At 35.8% G+C, this 21,146-nt stretch overlaps 2 protein-coding genes across 2 annotated transcripts; one reads left to right on the plus strand and one right to left on the minus strand.

The window, feature by feature from the left end:
- The first annotated feature begins 361 nt into the window (after positions 1-361).
- On the plus strand, positions 362-12,466 carry LOC110787293 (uncharacterized). Its single transcript, XM_021991901.2, has 6 exons — positions 362-560; positions 5,844-5,889; positions 8,373-8,469; positions 8,694-8,770; positions 11,710-11,813; positions 12,189-12,466. The coding sequence occupies exons 1-6, from the start codon at positions 423-425 to the stop codon at positions 12,225-12,227; spliced, it is 501 nt and encodes a 166-aa protein (XP_021847593.2). The 5' UTR covers positions 362-422; the 3' UTR covers positions 12,228-12,466.
- A 3,229-nt stretch (positions 12,467-15,695) lies between these two features.
- On the minus strand, positions 15,696-16,409 carry LOC110787261 (uncharacterized). The gene is made up of 2 exons (XM_056829402.1): positions 16,382-16,409; positions 15,696-16,303 (listed from the first exon to the last, which is right to left on the minus strand). The coding sequence occupies exons 1-2, from the start codon at positions 16,407-16,409 to the stop codon at positions 15,696-15,698; spliced, it is 636 nt and encodes a 211-aa protein (XP_056685380.1).
- Between the last annotated feature and the right edge of the window lie 4,737 nt (positions 16,410-21,146).

Raw genomic sequence — 21,146 nt, forward strand, 5'->3', positions numbered from 1 at the left:
ACGAAAGAAATTTGTAATAGTTATAATAATTATTATTAAGTGTATAATAGAATTCTATTTGCATTAAACCTATATTTTTTTCCGATTATAAATGTATGACTTTATAGCCCATATTTAACCATCAACATAATAGTTTTCAGAAAAAATATAGCTCAAATAAATAAATATATCAAACTTCGCACGGGCTTCAATACTAGTAAATCCTGAAACTGAAATTAACCCGAAAAGAACAGGGCCTAAGCAAAAAGAAACAGGGCCTTGATTTACCGCGGTAACCCAAAAAATTCCCCGAAAGGGACAGTTTTACTGCCTTTCTCACTTGCTGCTAGCGCGCTGACGCTCGCCATATAGCTCTCATGCGGCTTCGTTATTACAAATCCAAGCCTCTAATACCGAAAGCACCGCCAATAAAAGTGTCTGCCATGGAAGAGGGTTCTTCTTCCGCATCTCCGCCGCCATCCGATTCCATTCCGACAACTAGTGGCACGGTTGCCGAGTTTCTCACCGACCTTCCATCTCGCGGCCTCTTCTCTTCCACCGCCGTTTCCTCTTCTAATCCGGTACTCTTTGTTTCTCCTCCACTATAATTAGCCCTAAGTTCTATTTTTCTTTTGTATAGTGTTAATCTTTTGCTGTAATTTATTTGGATTGCATTGACTCATTTAGATTACCGTAGTTATTGATTTTGATGCCTATTTCGTTGATTAATTTGGTTAATTTTGCTTCATTCAAAGTCTTACAATTGCTTCATTTGCTTGCAATCTAATTAATTGATGTTCATTTTGTCGATAGAATTGCTGTTTGCTGTTAATCTTTCCATAATTGAATGTATTAGATGTTCTGGTTCTACAACTTACAACTGTGTTAATATTTTGGGAAATTTGCTTAATATATAGAACTTTGAGCACTTCTTACAGGAACTTTGTGCATTTATCAAGTATTATAATGAAGTTTTGGTCTTTAACATAATGCGAACTTGACAATGTGTGACGATACTGACGAAAAGTTACTCATCACTGTAAATATCTTTTGCTTGAAAATGCTGAAATGACAGGATTGGGATTCATTTTGTCATGATGCTTTCCATTCACTCCGTATTTTATTGGAAAAACATTTGGGTTTTAGAGTTTTTTTGAGCTATTATGTTGTTACACATTATCAGGTTTGTGTTATATTTAAAGATCAAACAATTGTGTCATTAGTTGTCAATCACATAAAGTTCATGTTGAGAATTTTTTCTTAAATATATTATAAGTTGGTGGGTTCAGCTTGGTCAGCATCCGCAATTTCCCTAAATGCTACATTGTATTTAGCGCGAAAATTTCTTCTGGTTTCATGATTTTCATCTATTAGAAACTGTGTTGGAAGGGGTCATTTCAATTTCGCTGAGATTTCATTGAAGTTATGTTGTTAAAGCTGTTATCATGTTTCATGTACATGAAAAAAGAGGTGTCTTTTGGCTACAAAGGCTTGTGACTTTTGATTTAACATTAACTTGAATCACTTGATCTCACTTTTATAAGACATTGCTTTGAGGAGATTGAATCTGTATGAATAATACAAATTAACAAGCTATCACATCAATGGTATCAACTCCAAAGAGTATATTTGGTTAATATACTGTTTTACTTAGATATAATAGTTACATTGTTCCAAAGTATCACAATTTGAATTCTTTGTGATTTATGAAAATATTGTTAATGCTTAAGCCCTGTTCTCTTTACCTTAAATAAGTTCTCCCGTAATTTTCAATAAAATATACTTCTTCTGTTCGTTTTTACTCGCAACGTTGGTCACTTTCACGCATGCCCCAATGCCCAACTTTGACCATCAATATCTTTAATTCTCTTTATGCAAATATTATAAAAAGTTGATATTTTGAAAATACACATTGAGACGAATCTAACAATATCTCACATGACTATGTTTTATCTTATGTACAAATCACCACAATAATCAAAATAGAATATATGAATAGTGTAAAAAGTCCAAATGTTGCGAGTATTAAAAAACGGAGGAAGTAAGTTTTAATTTGTCAAAAAAAAAAAAAATACAAAAAAAAAAATCAGTGTTGACACTTAAAATCATCTAATGAGTTATTTGTAATTCCATATAAGAAAATATACTAGTGAATTAGTGGAATTAAGTTTAAATCATTAATAATCAGTTGGAAGCAGTTTAATTTTAAGTTCAATAGGAAAACCTCAGTTGATCAAGACACAAATCTGCGTCATCTTTTCTTATTGGGACTTGGGAGCAAGGAGGAAGAAGAGATGAGTGGTCTTCCAATCCGATAAAAAAAATGTGAATCCCAATCACACAACTGATATAGTGGAGTAGTCAATGTCAATGGGAGGCAGCAAGTGAACTATCAAGTAGTACCCTTGTTAACGAGAAAATGAGTAATATAAGTCTTGGGCATATTCAAAATTGTTTCTATAATTGACTGCGGTTTTAGAAATTTTACTTTTTTTTTTCTTGGACTCCACATATTGTGTTGTAATTACTTTTGCACTAAGGGGATGGATACTTTAAAGTTGTATTTGATAGGCTTGTCAGCTTTTGGAGTTATTGCAGAAATTTGTGTGTATAACTGAGTAACTGACGCTCTTTGATTATACTTTCTTAGCCATTATTGAAGGTTATAGGTTAATTGATATTCACTTATTTAGGGATGGGCAAGATATAATTATTTGATATAAAACTTTCATATCCAGAAAGACCAAAACACATTGACAAAGTGATGCAATGTTTAACAAAATAGTATTAACAATCTTCTATTCTTCTCCCCGGCTCTCTAAATTGAGTTTTACCATTGGAGATGAGTTTGACATGTGTATGGATTTATCATTTTGGCAGTTCTATGGCTTTGTTTCCCTTACACTTAAGACTTGAATATCATAAAAGATGTTTATCAGATGAAGATGTTTTAAGTTTAGTGAAAGATGGCATCTATGTAGTGTCTAGCGGGGCATTTTCAAAGAAGTCTAGAGGGATTGTGTTGAGGGAAGAGCTACACTTGTGAATAGTTTAGGTAAGGTAATTAGTGATGAGATCCAACTTGTTTTTTTGGGAGCTTCTTGAGGCTATGAGACTTCACAAGAAATTTTGGTACCGTAGGAATATTGTTGTAGCATGCAGTCCTCTTTTACACTTCACTGTAACATTAGGTACCTTCTATTCCCATGCAACTTTTTACTAGAGGTGGCAAATAGGTTAGTCAAGTAGAGTAATTTTGGTTTCGGTCATCGATATGTTGGGTTGTTTTGATTGTTGGCATTTTTCATTATTCAATTTGAAAGAAGAGAGAAGCTACACAATTATGTCCATTGGATAGAGAGTGACAAAGGAAAGGATAAAAGTGGGAGTCAAAAAGAAAAAAAAATTAGGTTCAAATAATTTGACGACATTCTGAATGTGAAAGCCTGTCCCTCGAGGCAATCTAAAGTGGGCTTGTTTTAATCCGTTATCTTGCAAGTTTCTGGGGATTGGTACGTTTTGGTTGTGCAAATTGTAACTTATTTCAAAATTCAACTTTGTATGAGGTTGGGTGATTTTTTTTGTCTAGTCCTTACCCTTATTATTTTGGTTGTTTTCTTACCATTTCCTCCTTTTATTAACAACTTTTTCCCCTATCTCTTTATCTTAGAGCTTTTCTGAAAAAGTTTGACCACCAGTTCACTTTACTTGGATATTATCAAACCTGTTGTAGTCTCTTATTTTCATTTGTTTCGATCAAGTGCAATATCTCTGTCCACTCTCTTGCCTACATGGCATCATTTTTTGACGTAGAGTATCTTCAAAAAGTTTGGGAGCTTCTTTGTAGCACTTTTTATTGAAATAAAAAAATTACGCACAATCTCTCATATGAAAGGAAGATCATTTTTTTTTATAGAAAGTACCTCATTCTACTAATAGGCCAAAGAAAATCCATATTTTCCACTAGGTCAAAAAATTCCATATTTACCACTAGGTCAAAAAATTCCATATTTACCACTAGGTCTTTTCTAGGAAAGTTTCTTGCTGAATTTGAATTATTTACTTGGCGTTGGGTATGATGAGATCACCTCATATAATTATTCCTTTACACTTTGTTTGGATAAGCAATGTTGGAGAGAAAGGGAGGGAAGGGAAAGAGAGGCGAACACACTCCCTTGTTTGGATAAAAGGCTGGGGGAAGGAATTGGATGGATCCATTTTCCCTCTCTATTTAATAAACACCATCCTCCAAAATTGGAGAGATTTTGAGGTAAATGGAGCTCACCTTCCCCCTCTCTTTCTTCCCCAGTTCCCCTTCCCCTCCCTCCTCTTTCTCTCCCCTTCCTTCCCTTCTATCTTGCTACCCAAACATACCGTTAATGATTGTGGTCTTCCTTAAAATAAAAGAATGTAGGCATTTGAATATCAAGGTGGAAGGGAAAGAGAGGGGAAAGAGAGGGGAAACGGGAGGGGGAACGTGTGCTTCATATTCCCTCCAAACCTCTCCAATTTTGGAGGGAGGGTGTTCATTAAATAGGGAGGGAATATGGATTTCTCCCTCTCCCTCCCCTTCCTTCCCCAACCTTTTATCCAAACAAGGGAGTTTGTTTCCCTCCCTTACTCTCCATTTACTCTTATCCAAACAAAGTGTTAGAGATTATTATTATCAATTTCAGCTAGTTCGCTGACTATATCCACCTTATAAATCATAACTTGTTACATACAAGTGAATACTTTCCTGACTAACTAGGCAGCCCAACCAGGACATGCTACCTGCCAGAATATAGCTTTCTTATGGTAAGCTGCTGTAGACACCATATAGGACACTCTGTGTGTATTTTGTATGTTCTTTATAGTCTGATCAAATTGTTTAGTTTACAATTACATTGATGCTTTACTAACCTTTGATTTTAGCAGTCATATTTTTTTATCGACATCTTTACATTTTAAACATCTGGTTAGTGGTTAAGGTTAAAATGAATCTTGGAAATTCTAAACCTTTCCATCTACTTGTGCCTTTTTCCTTTGGTAGACCACAGTTTTTTTTTTAAACTTTACAACAACTAGGACAACCACAAAGCCTTAGTCCCAAAATGATTTGGGGTCATTAACATGAATAGTCGTAAGGAACCGTTCCCGAAACGTGAAGCAAGACCCAGCTTAGTACCATGAATTTATTTTATGTTTTCCGTCAATATCCCCCTAACTACACCATCCTCCCAGTCCTACCAAACCCATCGACTTTTTACTTTGATGATTGGATCATTGAAAGCGCAATCATATTCCTGTATTTCTAAGATATCTACAACCGTCTGCTACTCTTCTTTAATCCTCATTTATTGTTTGCGCTTTGAAGTTAGACTTCCCCATCAAATGTAGCATAATGCAGCAAAGTCTGTTGTTTTATGTTATTGTCAATTCTTGTTTCTTCATACGGTTGTGGAATAGTATTTTCCTATAATTTTTTTTGTACTCAATGGGACTTTCGTCTTACTTATAGGGTTACGTTTTTTTATAAATTATTGTAACTTTTTTTTGGGTACTCAATGTATGTGACCTTTCGTCCTATCTTTGAACTTCTATTAAACAAGGGGTTAAGGGTAGGAGAGCTTTCTCTGGTGGGAGGGATAGCTGCCGTTGTGTATAAGGTTAGAAGATTTAGAGGGAGTTAAAAAATGATGGAGAAGTTGAAGGAAACTTGTGGATGTTGGTGGCTATTTTGTTGAACTTTAAAGAGTACAAATCTTCTTGGTATACCAAATTGAACTGTCAAAAGTGGAAGTACCATGTAGAATTTCCCAATTGATTTAAATTGTTTCTTAGGATTCTTAGTTTGTTACTCATGTATTGAAACATTTTTGCAGGGCGGTATACGAATTTACGTCTGTGACCATGAAACAGCACCCCCAGGTCTGCTTGGAACTTTTAAAATCAGCAAGTGTCATGACTAGTATAATGTTGACATACATTTACTTGGCTTCTCATATCTCTTACGAGCTTGTTGTTGGGAATTATTCGTGGGTGTAAAGTTTTCTGATAATAGTTTTTGTTTTCGGGTGATTTTCTCTTTGCCGCTTTCACTTGTTGTCTCCCAATTGTTGATCCTACTGACAATCATTCTAATGGCTAATTGGCATCAAGCGGGCTTCACAGATTAAATGTCAGGTCCTCAGTTTCGGTTAAAACGGTCATGTGGGACTTCAAAACCCTCATCCTTATAATTTACCCCTGTTTCCTGACTAGGTTCTTGTCAATTCGGCAATTCCTTGGTCATTAAATTGAGCTTACTCATCAAGTTTCAAATTTCAGCAGACTGCCTCCTTTCAGTTCTTTCTTGTTTGGGATCTCCAATTCTCCATTGTAGTCTGATGTGTTTTGTAGTCTTTTGTTTCAGTCATGTCTCTCTGTGCTCTTTAATGGCGCTTTTCCTGACTTAGGCCTAATGAATATTAGACACTGTCGGCCATAATTTTTCTTTTTATGGGTTCTTTAAGAGAACTCTTGGTTCTCTTTTGGTGTACGACTCTTAGTTCTCATCATTATTTTTTCCATTTATCATCAATTTCTAGAGACCATTAACCAGGAAAGCCTTTCCCTTGTCTCCTATTTTGTACTGAAATACGGTGTATTGATTTTAACTGATGTTTTCTATTCGCTTAAGTGTTAAGTGTTTTGTTCTATGTGTTACTTATTTTTACTCAGAAAAACTGAAATTTGCTGATTTAAATGAATTTTAAAGATCAAAATGATCCTATACTTGAAAGTTCTCTTTAAATTTTGAAGAGAGGATGCCAAAACCTGGAGTACTAATTAGTTATCGACAGTTTACCACATTGATTCATTTACTGGAACCAATATACGCTTATGTAGCTTAGGCTAATCTTACATGTGATATTTCTGTACACCTTTGAATTGTACAATCTTTAGATCGATTGGAGTTTGCAATCTGAATTCTGATTTCTTCAATCAATATCTATTATGACTCATCAATTATAGACAGATGCAGGGTTGTGGTGCTCTTATTCTTTTCCATTTTATCAGTATTTAGGCTGACAGTTGTTTAAAACAAAAGAAAAATACAGAGTAGCAATTCTGTAATAAGGCTGTTAGATGGTGAATTAAGAGAAACAAGCGATGTAATCCTTTAAAATATTTCAGCCGTCCCATTTGAGGATTCTTGATCATTTTAGTATACAAACATTAGGCAGGGGAAGAGTTTTCCCGGAATAAGACATCCCAGGATACTTATTTCACTGATTATATGACTCAGTTACTGATCTACTGCTGTGATCACGTGTTTTGAATAATTTCATTCTGGTGATGCAGTGTTGCGTTGTAATGAAATTTTTTCACTTACAGTATTTTGTTAGCATTTGTGGGGAGAGGAGGGGAGGGAAGAAACAGGGAGGTCAGGTGAAAAACGGAGGGTGCTTCAATTTTCATTTCAAGTCTTTCCAATAGTGGAAGAAATTGGTCTATTAAAAGGGAAAAAGAAATGGTGATTTTTATATCCTTTTCCATACCCAAATATAGGGTTATATAGATCAGTCACTCTCGCTCCCCTCCCTTTCCCTCCAAATTCCCTAATCCAAACACACTATTAGAGAAGGGCATCAGTGATGCTAAGGAATCTTTACTTTTGCTATGTAAACCATGATACCTGCACAAATATTATTCTGATGTGTTTTGATTATCAGATTAATATATGGTCAGTAAATAAAACGAAGTAATGATTTACTTGAAAGAAACGTAAAGAAATTAAAAGATTTTGGTTTTTGTTAACCCACATTTTTAATTTTTTTTTTTTAACGAGAACATATTGTATTCAACCAATGTCTGAATCTGGCTAATGAATTTGAATAGCCGAAAGAAGACAACTGGTAGATCCACTACACCCGTCACTGGACTGCTCTCCTAAGCATTAGAACCACCAACTGGTTATAATTTATAAACACCTCCCTCTCCTCCTCTACCCTTCTCTCTTTCTCTCCTTCCTCTTACATGCCTTTCTTCCTCCGGCTCTTACACAGAAACCATCAAACCAATGTCTGAATCTGGCTAATGAATTTGAATAGACGAAAGAAGTTTTTCATTTCATTAAGTAATCCTGGTTTTTTCAAACTACAGAGCCCTACTTGGAGGCATGTGAACAGGTTAACTGCTAAAAGTAATTGACTCGAACATGGGGGTGGGGTGGAAGTTACGAATTCCATTCAAGGGCTGTTCAGCCTATATTTGATGGTCTTCTTTATTGAGAATGTCCTGAATCTGTGCTAGTTACTCCTTTAACTTCTTTAAAAGCATTATGCTTGCAGATCTAATACTATCCTCCTCCATGACTGATATTAAAAAGTAACTGACAAGGAAGTGGTTCTTGAAATTTATTTATGCAGAGAACCAAGTAATAAAGACTGATCAGATGAACATATTGATCAGATCACTTACTTTGAAGAAGCAACAGGGTGAAGCGACTGATAACTCAAGAAAGAGGTGTTCTATCTCATCTTTTTAGCCTCTAGCCTAGTTATTTGTTATTTTGTGTACGCTTTGGTGATATTTTCAAGTTAGCTTGTTATTGCTTAAAATATCATGTTTTTTGTTTTTTTTGACGTGGTAATGTTTATAAAATTTCATTTATCTTTCATTATATCCGTATACATGTTAAACCATGTTGGATAAAATTAATTGGTTGCATTGTTATCTTGTATTTGCAGAGCTGCTGACAGAGCTGCTGATGGAAGGGCTTCAGCTAAGAGGGCATCGACTAGTAGCCAGAATAGTGCTCGACAGGGTAAGTGGTTTTGGTTTGATTTTGGAGTTGTTATGTTCACCTGATCAATAGTAACTTTGAAAATATGGATAGTGTGTTTGTACTTTTCTTTTTTCACATTCTGTTTTATTCGTTAACTTCGGAGCAGATTTGCCTGAAGAAGTTTCTAAATAAGTGTGTGTTATATTTTTCTCCATCTTGAAATATTCTGATTGGATTTATTTTCCTAGATGAATTAATCACTGTAGAGGTAAAGCATGAGCACCAAAAATGTATTCAGCATTTCTGTTGCATCTACTTATTCGATGAACCTCAATCCTGCCAAGGTTCAAAATGCTATTGTTTGCATCCCTGGATGGCCTGATGCTTCTTTAATCACAAGAGGTTTATATATGTTCTTTAGCAGTGCTACAAAGTTACTAGCATTGTTGGGTGGACATTTTAATCGTGTCGCACCTCAGTGTTTATCATTGTTTCGGGTTTACTGGATTATTGGATCATCCCAAATTCATTTCATGGTTAACTTTGGGGCATAGGTTGATAAATGAGGGTATGGAATAGGATCACAGATTCACAGTTGACTTCAGGAATTCCCTTAAACTTCTTCTCACCCACATAATGTCTACACTTTATTCCGGTCTACCTATTCATTCTATAATTTCCCTAACTCGTCTCATACTCCGATGTTCAGATAGGAGTATGACAATGTGCCAGGCTCTTGCTATGACAGTGTATTTTGACCATGAAACTTAAAGACACTTAGAGCATGTACATTGGTTGGCTCTTCAAAAGAGCTCTTGGAGGGCTCTCCACTCTCTCTCTACCAAACCTCTCTACAAGACACATTCAAGAATTCATTCATAAAAACACCAAACATTGGTTGGTTCCTCAAGTGAGCTCTCCAATCTCTTTTTTACCATTTGGTGGTCCATAATTAATTGTCTTTAACCAAAGTTATTATCCATTTTTCAAAGTTACTCCCCACTTTTCAACAAGAATCAACTCTTGGAGGGCTCTTGGCAAGAGCTACCTTGAAGTAGCTCTCCATGAAGAGCTACTCAAGAGCCCCTCAATAACCACTCAAGAGCCCCAATATTGGCCAAGAGATAGTTCTTGTTGGAGAGCTACTCGGAGAGCCACTCCAAGAGCCCCAATGTACATGCCCTTAGACCATGTTCATCCATATGAAGTTTCCTTGATAAAATTTATGCCCTGAAAGTTTCACAACCCGGGATAGTTTGTCAAAGAAACACAACCCTTTCATGAGTCATGACAAGTGATTCACAATCGGGATTCAGGAGTACCTACTTCCTACTGTCCATAACTCCTGACTTGACTCTAATCTCATATTTAGGGTTTTGAACACTGTCATATTTGCAGGTCTGAATTTAGGGTGCTTGTTTAAGTGTAATAGCCATGAGTTTCCTTATTCACTTGAGCTCTGGATTTCTACTTGAGCTTTGGATTCACGTCAGTGCCCATGCAAGCATTTAAAAACGCACCAAGCTCGTATGTTATCAATGATAATATCTCATGCATTTGTGTGCATTGGACCATCACGGACTGTGGAGTATGCACCAGTCACCAGTGTCGTTCCTTCTACACTTGGAGAAAACCACCTACCTAATTTTGGACTTGGGATGGTTACGCTACCGTTCAGATTTGCAATGCGCTATTTTGAACTCGGTTATCTCCCACTTGGTTCATAGGATTCCTTAGTCCTTCCTGTGAATGCAGTCATCATGCAGCTTATGCTCATGGTCCCCTCAAGTAGAACCCATTGAAGAGGATACCGATTATGATACATTTTGTTCTCATGGAAGGTCACATATGACCACTAATGCATAGTCAATTTTTGTCCTTCCACAGTTTGAAACTGTTGTGTTCATGATCATGGTAAACTGGTAAGAGAGCTGAGAATGACACAACTTACTTATTATGTCTGCCCAAATTAGGCTTTTATGGGTCCATGTCTTCTCATCTTGTGGGAACTCACCGATCTAATTTAATACGGAGGGTTGTTGAACCTCGGGATTTTTGGGGGACAGAGATTCGTTAATATTATGACAGCTCAAGATTTTTTTTTTCCTTCTGATTTTGTTCAAGTTGCATGAGTATAGGTATGCTGAAAGTGTATACGTATTGGAATAATATTTTCTTTGTGTCTCTTAAATTGACAAAAAAGTATCAAAACAATTGGAAAGATACAAAATGTTTGTCCAATTTACTTTGTCTGAATTCAGTTAATAGCTAAGCAAGTTATTACAGCAGCAACCACAGACTGTTCCATTTTGTGTCGGCAATTTTTAGGATGTCAGCGTGGAATTTGATAAACTTTAATCAAGGGAAGTAAAATATTGCAATTTAGGAATTTAGCAATGGAGGGACCTCCCCTGGGGTACTGGGGGCGAGGGAATTGGGGGCTGATGAGGACACAATGACTAGGTTTAGAAAATAACCTTTTGGAGATGGGTTTTTACATCCTCTTCTTCTATTAGTGTCCAAATTTTATTCTCAGACTGATCTCTTTTTGGAGTGAAACAAAGACCACCCCTTAGATTGAGGTTTTAGTCCTCTCTATCCTTTTCATATGATGTGTGATTATACCCTACATTGACATTATGAAGTATGATATTAAACTTGTTTGTATCTCTTTGTTGTCTTCTCTTGGTGATTACTGATTAGTAGAGTGGTGCCCTAGTGGGGAGGTAGATGGAAAGCAAAAAGATGGATTCGAATGTGGCTATGTATTATGTTCAGTACTTCAATGGATCTTTTATTGATGTTATGCATGGGGGGCGGGGGGTAATTGGAAAGGAAAAAGTAAATACGGAGTACAATGTGATCTTAACACCAACATGAATTTACAAAAGTTTTCATAGTTTTTAAGATTTACCTCAGTGCACAAATTCCATGAATTTGCAATGAAGCATATCTGATTTCTTACCTATCCATTGCAGGTGGGTCAAGTAGTCGTGCTGCAGATAAAAAATTTCAGGGTTTGACTGTGGAGAGGCTTCGTGCACTTCTGAAGGAAAAAGGACTTTCGCCAAAAGGGAAGAAGGCAAGTGAAGTTTCTTATTGCAATTCTCTCCAGTAAACTTTGCTCCATCGTAATTGTCTCACTTGCCTGATTTACAGCTGTCCTGCTTCTCCCTCTCCCGATTCTTTTTACTCCAACCCTCTAGGCTGACCAAAGCAATTTTCACTAGAACTTGGTACCGATAGATAAATGGGTCTCCTATTTTCTTTTACTTTAACCTTGTATTGTAGCCTTGGGCTTCTAACTAAATTGAGCAAGTTGCTTCTGTTGGGAAATTGGTTGTCTTCTTTTGTGCATTACGGTGAGTTTGATCATCAGGTACTGATGAGTGAAGTTTGTCTGTTTATGTTATGCATGCTGAGATTGTCACCTTTTTTTATTTTTATTTTTATGTAGGATGAGCTGATTGAACGCCTTCGGAATTCAAGTAAATGATTTAAATATGCTGATTAGAAGAGGGAAGTACGATTGAATACGCAGGTGCTAGACTGCCAGGGGAGTTCATGGACAGTGCAAATTTAATTTAATGAAGTTGGTCGTAGTTTACATTCTTGGTGTAGTATTTTGTTTATTTGGTGCATATATCTTGTATTACTGATGCTAGTGTAATGTCACAACTTTTGCCGGAGAGTCTACTAAATACAAAAACCTGTCCTTTGTTGGTCTTGCTCTGAGATATATATCTATCTATGCTTCCAGATTATGTCACTTTGTGACTACGTTTTTTTTAAGTGTAGGTTTGCAACATCTGGTTTCAGATAGTACTGCTATGTATTGTTTGTGTAGTAGAAAGTAGAAACTATAATTTCTAAACTTCTGTTACTCTGTTAAATCTGGTCATAAATTGCAATGAAGTTGTATTATGCATTTTACAAAGAAAACCCATAGGAAGTTGTATGCATTTTGCAATGAAACCCTATAGGATGTTTATGGTATTGATACTGTCCCTGAGACACGGTCAAGAAATGCCATTACTAAGGTAATCTATGTTACTGACTGGTACGAGTCTATAAATTTATACCCTGCTAGTCATTTGAATAGTTGAACACAATAATGAGACATTTTTCTTTTCTTTTCTTTTCTTTTCTTTTTTCTGTGATTGATTTTTATGAAATCGACCAAGGAGCATCATAGAACAAGGCTGACCACTTTCAGGCTTCATCAATCTCTATTATATAAGTCAACACTTAAGCACTTTGGTATCCATGCAACATGTCTATAATATCCCTACTTAATATTTAAATTGTTAATATTCTCCCCGTCCCTAAAACTTGTCCTTTAGTTGGTCTTTCTCAATATACATTAACTATTCATTAAATCGCATTCAAAATACCAAACGTAAAGAACATTTTGGAACAGAGGAGTAACATTTATAAAATATTGGAACATATTTTGTGGATGTCAACTAATTTAGTTGGTAAAGTTTTGAGAGGTGGTACTTAAAACCTAACCCTAAATAATGTAATAATAAAAAAATAAAAAATAAAAACGGAGTAAGTAATAGTGTGTGGGTATTCATCTTGTTTGATAAACCCACACTGAGTAGTTTACTGTCATCAAAAAGCCCTTGGTGGATACACACATGCACCAACAGGTCGGGTTTGGACCTCGAGAAACAAAATGCTTCGTCTCTAAATTATAGAGAAGAACAAACACATTAATAATCAATCATATTCTCTCCTTCTCAAAATAGTTATTACACTTATTTTTGCACAAATTGAATGAGAGATGGTGTGGGGATAAAATAAAATTTAGTAGAAAGAGATAGATAATATAATAATTGTGCGGTCATTTCTAATTTAGAATTGTAACAACTAATCTAGAACGAACGGAAAAAAAGTGTAACAACTAATCTGGAACAGAGGGAGTATAACATAAAATTCACTTCCTCTGTATTTTAAAAAGAGATACACTTTCCTTAAACGGCCGTATTTTAAAAAGAGATACACTTTCCTTTTTTGACATGTGTTGGTCTCCACTTTCAATTATATTAATATTTCTCTCTTTTTTGTGGTCTCTACACTTACTCACATCATTATTTTACTATACTCCGTAATAAATAATTTATCCAATATTCCACTTTTATATTATTTTAATAAATTAACTCACTATCCTAAAACTATGGGTGAAAATGTATCTATTTTTTAAATACAGAGGAAGTATATCATTACATTTGATATTTGTCATCGAAGGCAACCTTTACCCTATAAGGCCACATTTTTAAAAACACATAATGAGACTATGAGAGTGGGGGGTGGGGGCAAGTTAACACTTATGGTTTCCAACAAAATTATAAAGTTTGAATTATTGAGTGAGATATGATATTTTGAGGCACACGTTTAAACGTACTTGAGATGGAATTTTGGGATTTTATTCCAAGTAGTGGAGTATATATGAGATTGGTGAAATGACATGATTTACAATTTACAATTTACAATTTACAAATACAAATAGACAAGTTCCTCATCCCCAACCAAAACCAACAACTTTTTAGACCACTCAAACATGCAACCTTTTTAAGCACGTGTAATTTGTAAATTAAATACACTAATAATAACGTTATGATGTGACATAACTATGAGCCCCACATTCTATTTTCTTGCACCATTTTACACCTCTATTCTATTTAACCGGTTCTCTCGTTGCAACTTTTTTGGTTAGGCTTGTGCGGTTGTGCCCCACTATTTTCCGACTACAAAGTTGCAAATAATTTGATCAATTGATCCACGTTAGGATGGAAAATACATACTTACTCCGCTCTTTAAATATTATACCATGTCGACTTTACGTTTCTCAACACATAATTTTGATTCTTAATCTTTTGAATTATGCACAAGTTAAAATTAAAAAAAAAAATTGATATTTAGAAAGTATATATATATCGATACGAATCTAAACAAATCATACATAATTTACATATATTCTTATGTACGAAGTATATATTACAAAAGATGGTTAAAGGAACGACGTGAATAGTGAAAAACTTAATATGGTGAGATATTTTTAGAACGGAAGAAGTATACTCCTTCCGTCCTCATCTTTGTACTTTGTATAAAGTTTTTTTTTTTAAAAAAAGATTTGCACCATTTGCAATGTTATACTACTATTTACACAAACTATTACGGAGTATCAAATTTTTGTGATTTATACATACGAAATTGTATAGTCATATTCATGTAGGATCTTGTTAGATTTGTCTCATATATATTTTCAAAATATCATTTTTTGTAATTTTAACTAATGCATAATAAGAGATATTAAATGACTTAAGTTTTGCACTGGCAAGCGTAAAATATCAAATGGTGCAATAAAAAGAAAACAAAGGAAGTATATGGTTAATAGTTTTATCAATTGTTATTTTATTGAAAATTAGATGTGATAAAGTTAGTGGAGGTATTTTTTTTAATTTAATGAGAAAGGGTGTAAGGTCCATATGTTGTTCATGGAAAGAGAGAGACATTATAATCATTGTGGAGGTCATTCCTAAATTTGAAGTGTAACAATTATTGTGGAACGAATGAAAAATAAAAGTGTAACAAATAATATGGGAACTATACCTTCAACTTTTTCTTATTAGAAAAGAGAGTTTTTTTTTTTTTTTTGACAAAAGCTAAGAGGAAACCAAGAAATTAAATTACAGAATTAAAAGTCACTATGTTTTTCCTGCACTTGTTCGCAATCTCGTGAGCTTCTTGAACTTGTCCTTGATCAACTTTAAGAAAAGAGCAAATATGGAAAGAAGTAGCTAGTCTACGGATCTCACTAACCATCCAAAGCATAGAGATATCTGCAATTTCTATGTTATCAAGGATAGAGACTAAGATGGAAGAGTCAGTGATGACCAAGATTTCCTTTTTGCCTTGTCCATTCGCCCATTGCATGGCTTTAAGGCACACCTCTGTTTCAACTTGTGTAGCTGAAAGAGCACTGCCATAGAAGCCCCCCCCCCTCTCTATATCTAGCATTACTTTGTTCCTTAAAGGCCCATCCCCCTCCTGATTTCCTTGTTTTCTTCTCCCAAGATCCATCAATCTGTAAGATAAAGTCTGCTACATGATCTCGAATAGCTCCAAGTTGGACCAAGTTAAAACCTGGAGGCTTGCATATACCCATCATATTTGTCCCAGTAGCTAGGTTGCATTCTTTGAAATGCTTTGCCGTTCTTATCATTCTGTCTATGGTCAAGAGCACTGCTCGTGCATGTTTGCTTTCATTTCTAAAGACCCTTTCATTCCTTGCCACCCATAAACTCCACAGGGTTGCTAGAAAGGCATCAGACTTCGCCTCACTTCCTCCATCCTTGCTATTAAAAAGAAGGATATAGCTTTGAATCCATTTCTTCAGAGAAACAGTTTCATCATCATTTGAGCAAATCTGTAAAGGACAACACATCCAAACCAGTTTTGCTAAATTACAGAATCTAAACAGGTGTTGGGAATCCTCCCTTCCACTCCCACAATAGTCACAAATAGGATTTGTATCAATCCCCCTTCGCTCTAGGTTTCCTTTAACTGCAATTCCATCGAACATGAGCTTCCATAAAAAGATTTTCCAGTTAGGTGGGATCTTAAGTTTTCAAATCAGCTTACAGAAACTTGCATCCTCATTACTAACCATTTTTAAATTATCCGCCTTTTGAGGTTACATTTATGTGAGATAGACAAAGAATATTCATACTTGGATGATAAAGTGGAAGCTCTTTGCTTCATCTCTTATGTGAGATAGACAAACAATATTCACACTGGTATAGTTGTACCTAATAACACTAATTTTTTTGGTGTTACCACCCGGTTCACCGTTAAGACTTAAGACTAATCTAAAGTCGAGACGAGTTATGGGTGGATATGTTTCAGTCCCCTCTCAATTGTTGTTGCGGGGGATCGAACACACGATCCTCCCTACCATGTTCAGCCCTAATCACCACTGAACCAACAAGAATTTGGCACCTAAAAACACTATTAACATACAGAATATTTTTTTACCATTTTTGTTATACGTGTAAAAAAAACATAGTTATATGAAAACTTATTGGAATCATTAACATATTGGTATATCACATGAAATATAAATCATAAAGACTTGAGAGAATTTTTAATAGTGTAAAGTTTCAAAAAAAATAGTGTAAAATTTCAAATGGTGGAATAATAATAATAATAACATTAATAATAATAATAATAATAATAATAATAATAATAATAATAAACCAGAAGAAGTATATTTTATATAAATAAGAGAATGGATGGACATTCTATCAACTTCGGTTTCTCAACAAGAAATTCCAACAGAAAATTTAATGAGACGCTTGCCTTTCATCAACGCTAAAATATCTTTCATCTTTTACGGGTGCACGTGCATTTCAAAATACTTCGTATTTTACTATGGAGTAGAACATAAATAGACATAACAATTGGTAAGTGCATATGTTGAAAAAGTAAAAAATCAAATAGAAGACCAACTCAAAAGTGAAGGAAATATTTCATTTTCTCCTTCTAAAATGTGGGCTATTAAAATGTCACATTTACCTACTCCCTCCATTCCCTTTTGTTCTTCCCCTAAAGAATGTTGGGTGTGGTTTAAGAAAACTGAATCTTGGTTTGTATTGGGATATGAGTAATGATTGGGTGTAAGAATAATGATTAGGTGTAAGAGATTATATATTTAAAATAAAGGAAGGAGAGAGAAAATATTAAAGAAATAAGATAAATAGGAGATATTTTATTATTAATAACAAAAAAAAACCAGATTAAATTCAAACCAAAAAAATCAACAAAAATTCGAACAAAAAATGAAGAAAAATCAAACCAGAATATTCAACAAACATTCAAGAATTCATCCGGCCAAAAAAAACCCTGAATGTTCGCTAAAATAAACCCAGAAATTCGAGAAATTTCAACCCAACATTCAACCCAGAAATTCGAGATTTATTCAACCCAAAATTAAACCCAGAAGTTCGAGAAAATCAACCCAAGATTTTGACCAAATCGACCTAAAAATTCGACCAAAACAACCCAGAAATTCGACAAGCAATTCGACCAAAATCAACCCAGAAATTCGACAACAATCAACCCAAAAATTCGACCAAAATCAACCCAGAAATTCGACAACAATCAACCCAAAAATTCGACCAAAATCAACCCAGAAATTCAACAACATCAACTCAAAAATTCGACCAAAATCAACCAAAACATTCGACGAGAAATTCGAGCAAAATCTACCCAAAATTCGACCAACATTAACCAAAAAAATCTACCCAAAAAACTCGACAAAAATCAACCCAAAAAACTCGACCAAAATCAACAAACAAACAACCCAGAAATTCGACAAAAATCAACCCTGAAAATTTGAAACATGAACACAAAAATAAATTAATACCCAATTGATCTCAATGTCACGATTTTGAGGAATTAAAGGTCAAATTCGACCATGAAAACTCTAGATCTAGAGCTTTCATGGTCGAATTGCACCATCTAAAGCCATAATATGTATTCTACAAGGGTGGTGGCGGTGGCGGAGGTGTGGTGGTGGTGGCGGCTGTTAGGTTATGATACATATGATAATTCATAAATCATGCGGAAAAACCATTTAGCCAGGAATACATATTATTTACACATAATCATATAGCATAGTTTAGATGCATACTCTTTGTTGCGTGCCTTCCCTAGCTGCGCCCGAACCGAACAAGAACAAGTCTTTAGGACTCCAAGTGTCGTCCCTCCGTAGATAGTCCACAGCACGTCCGGATCCGCCTTAAGATTGACCAACTAGAATCGCCCTTAAGGTACTAATAATTTTCGGCACTTTTAGGCAAGATATGTGACTGAATTTTTCTCTCAAAAACTCACTTTGAATACTTGAAAACTCATTATAAATTGTGAACCCAGGCCACATATTTATAGGGGTATGGAAAGAGAATTGGAATCCTACTAGGATACGAATTAATTAAATTAGAATCCTAGTGAAACTCTTATTTAATTAATTTATCAAATAGGATTAGGAATTTAATCATTAAACGAATCCTGTACGTTTTAGGTTTCGTATGTGAATACAAACACACACGCATGCACAGCAGCCCACGAGGGGCCCCATGCGCGCGCGCGCACAGCCCGAGCAACGCAGCCCACGACTGCCGCAGCCTTGGGCGCGCGCTGGGCCTGCCTTGCGGTGGGCCTGGCGCAGCCTTGGGCTGGCGTGTTGTGGCGCGCGTTTCCCTTGCTGGACGTGGGCCTGGCTTCGTGCTGGGCCTTCGTCTAGCAAGCTCGTCCGATGCTAATTCGTACGACGCGCTTCCGATTAATTTTCCGATTCCGGAATTCATTTCCGATACGAACAATATTTAACATTTCCGATTCCGGAATTAATTTCCGTTTCGAACAAATATTTAATATTTCCGTTTCCGGAATTATTTTCCGATTCCGATATATTTCCGATTCAGACAATATTTCCGTTTCCGGCAATATTTCCGATTCCGGCAATATTTCTATTTCCGATAATATTTCCCGATACGTACCATGTTTCCGTTTCCGGCAACATCTACGACTTGGATAATATTTATATTTCCGATACGATCCATATTTCCGTTTCCGGCAATATCATCGTTTCCGGAGTATTCATTTCTTGCCTGTGACGATCTCAGCTCCCACTGAAACCAAGATCCGTCGATTCCGAATATCCATAGATGGAGTATTTAATGCCATTAAATACTTGATCCGTTTACGTACTATTTGTGTGACCCTACGGGTTCAGTCAAGAGTAAGTTGTGGATTAATATCATTAATTCCACTTGAACTGAAGCGGCCTCTAGCTAGGCATTCAGCTCACTTGATCTCACTGAATTATTAACTTGTTAATTAATACTGAACCGCATTTATTAGACTTAACATTGAATGCATACTTGGACCAAGGGCATTATTTCCTTCAGTCTCCCACTTGTCCTTAGGGACAAGTGTGCATTTCCTAATTCCTTTGTCGCTCGATGCTTGCTCTTGAACATAAGGTAAGAGTTGTCATCCTTATTATGTCCAGAGGTGTTCCTCGGTTTCAGAGTTCAACTGATCAAATAAACAGATAATCATAGCCTATGATTCATCCGAGCACGGCCATGCATTTCACAGTTTCTAGCTCTCCGAGTGGCCTTGTACAACTTTTAAGCATCTCATCCCGATTTATGGGAGGACAATCCCAATCTTGCGATCTTGAGATTAGACTTCGTTTGATAGGTGATTACCTGAGCGTTGCCTTTATAGCCTCCTTTTACGGTGCGACGGTTGGTCAACGTCAAAGTAACCAGTTCTCAAACAAGTAATCTCAAATCACTCAGGTATTGAGGATTTAGTGTCTAATAATTTTAATGAAATTTACTTATGACAGATTTTCATCTCTTACAGTAAAGTTTCATAGGTCTTGTCCGATACTAGTCTTCACAAAGTAAGTATCTATGCAAATGATTATGACATTGCCATGTCCACATAGTTCAAGAAACAGAACTACTAGTCATCTTGCATTCTAATCGTCTAACGTTTTCTATGCGTCCAATTTTATAGAAAACTCCGACTAGGGACCATTTTCAACCTTTGACATTCAAGTTCACTTGATAGACATTTCTTAGTCACAGGACTGGTCCTGACAGTCTATCTTGAATATATCGTCAAATTGAAGGGACTCATCATTTAATAAACCACAAATTAAATGGAAAAATGAATTCTCTTCATTTATTGTGAATAATTAACCAATAATGTTTTACAAAGATTTAAACTCTAAAACTTCAAAACATTAAACAGAGACATCAAAGCCATTCTCCAATATGCTTGATTCCCATAGCTGCAGTGTGCGAGTTGTGCTTCGCCTGCGGCAGAGGTTTAGTTAATGGATCTGATATGTTGTCATCAGTTCCAATTTTGCTTATCTCGACTTCTTTTCTTTCAACGAACTCTCGTAGAAGGTGAAATCTACGAAGTACATGCTTGACTCTCTGGTGGTGTCTAGGCTCTTTTGCCTGTGCAATAGCTCCGTTATTGTCACAATACAGGGCTATTGGTCCTTTAATGGAGGGGACTACACCAAGTTCACCTATGAACTTCCTTAGCCATATAGCTTCATTTGCTGCTTCATGTGCAGCAATGTACTCCGCTTCAGTTGTAGAATCCGCAATGGTGCTTTGCTTAGCACTTTTCCAGCTTACTGCTCCTCCGTTGAGGCAGAAGACAAACCCAGACTGTGATCTGAAATCATCTTTGTCGGTTTGGAAACTTGCGTCCGTATAGCCTTTAACAATTAATTCATCATCTCCACCATAGACCAGGAAGTCATCTTTGTGCCTTTTCAGGTACTTCAGAATGTTCTTGGCAGCAGTCCAAT

This window comes from Spinacia oleracea, chromosome 5 (assembly GCF_020520425.1).
Source record: "Spinacia oleracea cultivar Varoflay chromosome 5, BTI_SOV_V1, whole genome shotgun sequence".
Taxonomy (NCBI): Eukaryota; Viridiplantae; Streptophyta; class Magnoliopsida; order Caryophyllales; family Amaranthaceae; genus Spinacia; species Spinacia oleracea.

Coding starts and splice junctions, on each gene's coding strand:
- LOC110787293 (XM_021991901.2), top strand. CDS start 423: ATGGAAGAGGGTTCTTCTTCCGCATCTCCGCCGCCATCCGATTCCATT. Junction 561..5,843: donor CCGTTTCCTCTTCTAATCCG/GTACTCTTTGTT, acceptor ACATTTTTGCAG/GGCGGTATACGAATTTACGT. Junction 8,771..11,709: donor CCAGAATAGTGCTCGACAGG/GTAAGTGGTTTT, acceptor TATCCATTGCAG/GTGGGTCAAGTAGTCGTGCT.
- LOC110787261 (XM_056829402.1), bottom strand. CDS start 16,409: ATGGTTAGTAATGAGGATGCAAGTTTCT. Junction 16,304..16,381: donor TAATGAGGATGCAAGTTTCT/GTAAGCTGATTT, acceptor ATGGAATTGCAG/TTAAAGGAAACCTAGAGCGA.